The sequence below is a fragment of the Quercus suber genome, unplaced genomic scaffold (genome assembly GCF_002906115.3).
Source record: "Quercus suber isolate HL8 unplaced genomic scaffold, Cork oak 2.0 scaffold_427, whole genome shotgun sequence".
NCBI classification, from domain to species: domain Eukaryota; kingdom Viridiplantae; phylum Streptophyta; class Magnoliopsida; order Fagales; family Fagaceae; genus Quercus; species Quercus suber.
Window position 1 is genome coordinate 25,623 of NW_027069878.1, and position 7,294 is coordinate 32,916.

The 7,294-nt window shown below is 30.1% G+C and overlaps 1 protein-coding gene across 2 annotated transcripts; it reads left to right on the forward strand.

The window, feature by feature from the left end:
• Positions 1–5,098: 5,098 nt before the first annotated feature.
• On the forward strand, positions 5,099–6,822 carry LOC112028152 (HVA22-like protein e). 2 transcript variants are annotated; one of them, XM_065761756.1, is made up of 5 exons: positions 5,099–5,330; positions 5,596–5,622; positions 5,912–6,034; positions 6,165–6,338; positions 6,569–6,822. In XM_065761756.1, the coding sequence occupies exons 1-5, from the start codon at positions 5,284–5,286 to the stop codon at positions 6,753–6,755; spliced, it is 558 nt and encodes a 185-aa protein (XP_065617828.1). In that variant the 5' UTR covers positions 5,099–5,283; the 3' UTR covers positions 6,756–6,822. The 2 variants fall into 2 exon arrangements, with proteins under 2 accessions (XP_065617828.1, XP_023916574.1); XM_024060806.2 differs by having other exon boundaries at positions 5,101–5,330; positions 6,165–6,366; positions 6,569–6,709.
• The last annotated feature ends 472 nt before the right edge of the window (positions 6,823–7,294 follow it).

Here is a 7,294-nt window from a genome sequence, read left to right on the forward strand (position 1 = left end):
ACGATTTGTTAAAGACATTTATGTGAAGAATAATGAATAATGGAGATTGAAATTTGCAGCTCAACTACTTTAATGGGTGGGGGAGAAAATGTAGAGTTATTTTTCTCAAAGCTTACACGCAAATGTAGAGAGATATTTGAATGGCCTTGTTGCATGGTTTTGTATGGAAGTGTTTAATAATAGGTAACTTATTTGGGTGAAATTTTTTTTGATAAATAGTTAAAGAGTACCACTCATTGTGCTAGGAAAAAGGGATGCCTCTAGAGATTAGAGTGGTTCAGAATCAGATACGTGAGAAAATAAGAGTTGGTAAACCTTATTTTAGGTCATCTATCTACCAATAATTAATGCAGCACCTTTTTATTGTTGAAACTTTGAGAGAGGATTTTACCTAGTAATTGTTGAATAATAGCTTGTAGAATAATTATAGTGAGGTTTTTGGCTTGTAGACCATAGTGTGTGAGACATTGTGACTAATATAATATAGCATTTGACAGTACTAAACAACCGACAAAGGGAAGGAAGGTCTACCATCTGCCCTTGAAAGCTGGATGGTTTCTTGAGGGTGTGAAAAATCACCTAGTGGAGTAGAAGAGCATTGCTTAATTATTATTATAGAGTTTTATGAGAGATTAATTAATTTAAAAAAGATTGACCATTGAATAAACTTCACCAATAGTAACATACTAACAATAATTTGGGCAAAATTATACTTTTGTCCCATAGTTTCGAGATTTTTTTTTTGGGTCTCTAAAATCTGAAAATTTTCATTTTAGTCCTTTGATTATGCTTTGAAAATGGTTTTTTCATTCATCTCCATTAGTGATGTATTTGATAAATGGTAAACAAGCTTATATATGCGACAACTTATATGACATCAGTTTTAAAAATACATTAAAGCAAATATATATTAGGGAAAACTAGGTTGACTTCAATATAAAAGAAACAAACTGTTAAAATTGTGGTTAAATGATTAGATTCATTATTTTTTTAATAGTTTAAACTTTTGAGACAATTGATAATTTATCATAATATCAGAGTAAAAGATTTTGAGTTCAATCATTGTGTCTACTCTTTTTTCATTTAAAATGTAAAAAAGAGAGAGAGAGAGAGAGAGAGAGAGAGAGAGAGGGTTATTTTAAAAATAGAATCAAACTTGGTGGGCCAAAATAAAAATTATCAACATTTAAAGACTAAAATGAAAAGAACCCTAAGTTTAAAGTGTAATTTAGTTAAGAAGCTATCTCTAATCTACAAGTGAAATTGGTTGGATTTTTTAAATTATTCTAAACACAACCCATTGATAAAGCTAGCATTAATGTAGTGTTAAACTCCTAACTTCCATAACTCAAATATGGGTAATTTTAGAACTTGTCACTCTCAACCCATAGCTGGTCTAGTTGGCCATTGGATGAACTACTTTTAGAAATAGTCAAATGTAGATGGGCCCGCTTATGTCGGACAGCTTATGGTTGTTTCGGCTACTCTCATTAATATTCTATTAAACAACCAATCCTTAGCTGGGATATATGAAGAATATACTGTCTAATTAGCCCCTTCAGAGATAGCTCATGCCCTGCGGCCAACCAATCATCTTGCTCTTTAGACCCCATGCAATGTTCTATAAGAAAAGAAGCATAGGAATACAAACAATTTCACTTCTTCTCCCCCTTCCCCTCCCCCTCTAATTTGGATATAATATGCCATGGCTTTTTTTATCTCTCCAAAAAAAAAAAAAAAAAAAAAAACGCAAAATTAAGAAGCCCTGGCTTATGATGAGTGAATACAAAAGTAATATTGTTTCAATTATAACCTGCCTTCGTAACAAGTGAAAACGATTTTAGGTGGGAAAATTTAAAAATGCAACAAAATCGTAATAAATAATTTGATTTGGACCAAGCATAGGTAACTCATAATCAAGCAGAAGAATAGCTTGCTAGGAAAGAGTAACCTCAATCCAATTAAGACCAACTAGTGATGATTGGTTAATGAGACTTCGATGGTTAAATTATTAAAATAGTTTTAGAAATGAAAGTGGCATAATACCAACATTTGGAGCTTAAAACCTTGTAAAGTGTAATGATTGTGTATTAATCTAGAAAGGCAAAACTAGATTTAGTGAGAAATCCCCCTAAATTTAGTTTGTAGCTTTGTTAGGTGGTTGTTCTCTTAAGTTGGTTAAGAGAACGTGTGTAAAGGCAACAACCCCTAAATAGCAAGTGGATGGAACATGTCCAATCAATATATATATATATATATATAAATAGAGACCTCATGTGGGAGAGCATGAGGTTCTATCAAGTGGCACATTCATTGAGCTTCTCTCATTTAGGCTTCCACCTTATCAAAATTTACATTTATGTAAAACTTTTAATTCATTGAATGTGTCAATGAAGTTAATACACATTCATTATATATAAGTATGCATTAATATATATATATATATATATATATAAGAATTTTATATGGTTTTTTTTTCTTAAAAAATATATATAAGAAAAAAAAAAACATCACGTGAGAGACCATGCAATTTTGTCATGTGGCACTTTGTAAGAGTAATTTTTCATTTAGCTTTACACCTCAACTTCTTTACATATTTGGATTATAATAAAATTCTATTAATAGGATATCACTATTTTCACTGACTATTTTACTTACCATTATCATACTTCAATAACATAAATGTGATATTATAAATTTTAGATGATATTTCCATAAGCCAACTAAACATTTACACTTTTCTCAAAAAAAAAAAAAACATTTACATGATATTACAAATTTTTTATGCTAACTCCAAGCCAAAGTAAACACAAAAATTATGATTAAAAATTTCAGCAAAAAAAAAAAAAAAAGATTAAACAAACAATCAACTTATTACACCACATTTCTTTTGAGAAGATATTACACCACATAATAACTAATTTCTAATTTATGTAACTTTTTCTCTATAGTTTAAATTCTCCATCTCCTTAATTTTGTATTACATCATTAATTTAACAAAAATCTCTTCATGTTATTGCAACATTACTTTATGTTATTATTTTAAAATATTTTGAATATTCTATATAAGTTTTTCACATAATAGCTTAAAGCATTATCCGCGCATCGCGTGGAACCATGGCTAGTAACAATAAATACAATGTAACTGGTGAGATGTATTAAATGCTAATATAAAGAAGGTTAGTGGCGCTTTGCGATCAGATACATTATATATATATATATATATATGTATAAAATCTTAAATAAAAATATGTAGTGAGTTCAATCTCCGCTTATACTAAAATTTATTGGTGTTTTGAGATTGTAATTCAATTGGTCAGAGCACCACTTCTTTTAAGGATGTTTGTTTCGTTTGTACTATGTGACAAACCAGAAGAAAGGGATCGTAAGCAATGTCATCTTGAGGTGGTGACTATTGTGTATCATATTGCTTGTCCTAAGTATGTGGTACTCGTTCCTAGGAGGATTGGGTTCTAGTGTAGAGTTCCCAAAAGAGCCCTAAATTGGTTTGATCCTTATAGGCCCAAGAGAGAACGCCTAGAGACTTATTTGGACATAAATGAAAATTCTTTTGGGCTTATCAGGCCCAACCCCTAACAAATGGTACGAAAACAGTTGTATCCAATGTATGAGCTACTCACCACCAGGCCTGCCTATTTATTTATTCTATTTTTTGTCAGAGAAACCTATTTTATATACTTGTGTTAGTACAATAAGTTTAGATATACAGTTTTTGCCACAATTTTTATTTTATATTTTCACAATTTACTAAAGTAGTTCAATATAAGTTGTATAAAATAAGAGATAGATCCATATAAAAGCAATTTGTTAACGAATACCCTTACAGCATTTGTTTATGAACTATTTTAGAAAAATTTGTGTACCACTTTTATAGAAAATATAAATAACTGTTGAAAAAGTTAATTATTTTATTCTATTCCAATACAAAATTTCTAAAAATGGTTCATTATCAAATGAATTTTAAAACATCCGTCAACATTTTGCACTTATCTCAACAAATTGTTGAAAAAATGGTCTAAAAAGTTGTCCATTTAAGAACATAATCTTATTGTAATCAATCATTGGCGGCTCTACTTGTACATGAGTGTGGTCCTAGGACCACCCTTTTTTGTCAAAAAAAAAAAATGTTATTCATGCAAAAAAAAATTTATATGTTTTGTGACCACCCTAACTTAAAAAAATTATATATATATATATATACTTTTAAAAAAATCTTGAACACTTTTACTCGAGACTCATAAAAATTTGAGTTCAATAAATATAAAAGTAATGCTACATTCATAGCATTTTCACAATAATTTCACAATAAATCTTATGTGGTAAGCTATTACTCTAATTTGGATTCAATATTGACATGTTTTACCCACTAATAATATGCTAACAACTTGTTGCATAAGATTTGTTATGAAATTGTTGTGGTCACTTTATTATTCTTATATCAGCATTTTCAATTTGCATTTTATCTTTTATTAGTCTATATTTTTTTTCTTATATTCTCTTTATTAGTAAAAAAAATGTAATATTTCGTATATTTATGTTTTTTTTTTTTTGTGACGTTAATATATTTAAATTATTCTTTTATTAAATTTAGTATATTTTAAGTTTTTTAGTATCCACCTTTAAAAAAATTCCTAAACCCGCCGACATAATCAATAAGCCAGTAGTCACCATGCTTCCTTTTCTAATTTCTAAGCACTTGTCTTGATTTATCTGGAATATATTGACCTACAGTCCTACTCATCACCAGGCCTGCCTATCTGACGGCACGTGTTAGTGTGTTACCGACCTGTGTACATCAAAAACAGCGAACACGAGGCTTGTGCTTGAGGAAAAGAACATTGCCATCATAAAGGGTGACTAAAATTTAATTAAAAATAGCAGGACCAGCATTTAATAAATAACTAAGCTTTTAATGTGTATATAAAAGTATATATAAAAATAAAAAAACCTATCTGGACGGTTGCTAATTGCGAAATCTTAGCTAGATGCTAGTTCGACGCGTCTAAGGCAGAATCCGATACTCTCTCTTATCATGCCACGTGGCACCATCTTTTTCTGATATATATAAGTCACACTTCCATAGTCAGAACATTACCAACTTTTTTGCCACCTGATTTGTCTTTATTAATATCTCTTTGTCTGAGTGCTGTTTTTCTCATTTGACATTGATCTTTCACCACCACCACCTCCACACCTTCTTCACTTTACTCACCAACAAATACTTTGCTTTGTTTCTTGCTTTCACACTTGAAGAAGAGAATAATGGGGAAATTCTGGACTTTCGTCACTCAGGTTCATTCAGTTTCTGGGTAAGTAAGCTTTTATTTTATGTCACAATCTATATATATATATTAAGCTTGTGTTTTCAGCAATAATATTAAGGTTTTGTTTTTTAATTTGGATCTTGGATCTACATATCATTCAAAGTTTTAAAAATGAATGCGTTTTACATATTTTTATGAAGTGAAGTAATTTTTAGTGGTGTTTGACAATTTCATTTTTATTATTTAATTATCAATTTGACCTACAAGTTTCTTAATATCTGATTTCCAATATTTTTGATGATTCTTGCAGGCCGGTGGTAACATTGCTGTACCCCTTGTGAGTATAAATACTTAAAATTTGATATTTCATTTTAGCTTTCCATATTGTGTTTTGTGCTTATCTCCTTAAAGAAACCAATTACTAATTATATTACGAAATGAATATTTTTTTTTGGTGGGGTCAATTTGCATGGATAATAAATAAGGATTTATAATAGATCCTAAAATTTTGTGACAAGACTTGGTTGGTATTATTGAAACTTAATAAAAAAATCCTAGAGTTTTTGGGATTAACACTTGGTTCTTACTTCTTATTGATTATATATGCATGGTTGAATATATCACAGATATGCATCAGTGGTGGCCATAGAGAGCACAGGAAAACTGGATGATGAGCAGTGGCTTGCTTATTGGATCATATACTCATTCCTCACTCTCATGGAGATGGTTCTCCAACCTGCTTTAGAGTGGTGAGAATATATATATATATATATATATGAAATTTCATAATGATTATTATTATTATTGCAGCCTAAAATATGTTACTGTATAGTATTAGTTTTATTAAGTAAGCGTTTCTGGGTTTGAATTGTATTGTAGGTTACCAATATGGTATGATGTGAAGCTTATGTTCGTGGCATGGCTGGTTCTACCACAGTTCAAAGGCGCAGCTTTCTTATACGACAGATATGTGAGGGAACAAATAAGGAAATATAGAGGGGTGAGAGATCAACCACACCCCAAGTCCCCTACTGTCAACAAGGGCAAGCACAGGTTTGTGGATTTCATCACCCCCAAGAAAGTGAGTGTGACCCTTTAACCATTTCCAAAATTTCAATCCCAAAAATGTTATTTCCAAGCATGTTCTTCATTCTTATGATTAAAAAAAATGTGAAAAAATTAGTCTCTCAAGCTACATCTTTTGAGGTGTGGATTTTTCTTTAGAAATTTTTTTATTATTTGTCTTTTAATTTTTATGGGATTTTGTGAATGTGGATGGACAGGGAGAGCATGAGGCATATTGAAGAAGAAAAGACAAGCATGAGACATTATAGTCTTATAGATATGAATTATCTTCCTTGCTGCTTTCCGTGGATCTTCTTCTTCAACCTTTCACTTTTATATATACTTTTCCTCTTTTGCCGTTTTGAGTATATTTTACTCTCTTTGTACAAGTTTGTAACGTTGTAACATCCAAAGGCTTCTATGCCTTTCTTATATGTTTATTATAAAATCGAAAGCAGACTCACTTAAGCCATCATGGACTTGTTGAAACCTTTGATTGTGTTATGTTTGTGAGGTGTACAATGGGTCCCATAATAGCCCATCACAAAAATATCAACCTTACTTTCGGTTTATAGTCGTTACGTGTCACTTTCTTTCCAATAAATTTTCTATTTGTCACTTTCTTTTCGATAAATTTTCTAACCTCCCAATTAAATGCAGCATTTGGTTAATTCTAAGAAAAGAAAAGGAAAAGAAAGAACAGAATTTGTGATTAACTCCAAAGTTATCAAGAATCTTCTAACTTAATTAATATTTCATTATGTTTTCAATGAAAATATTCAAGTTTATTATTAAAAAAAAAGAAAATTCTATCAAGAACCTTGTAATTTAATTTGGAAATTTTCAACAAAGCATCTAAGTTAAAATCCTTATAACTATTTGAATTATCAAAAAAAATAAAAAAAGTATTAGATAGAGATTTTGTGTTATTCTTAAATTGGATA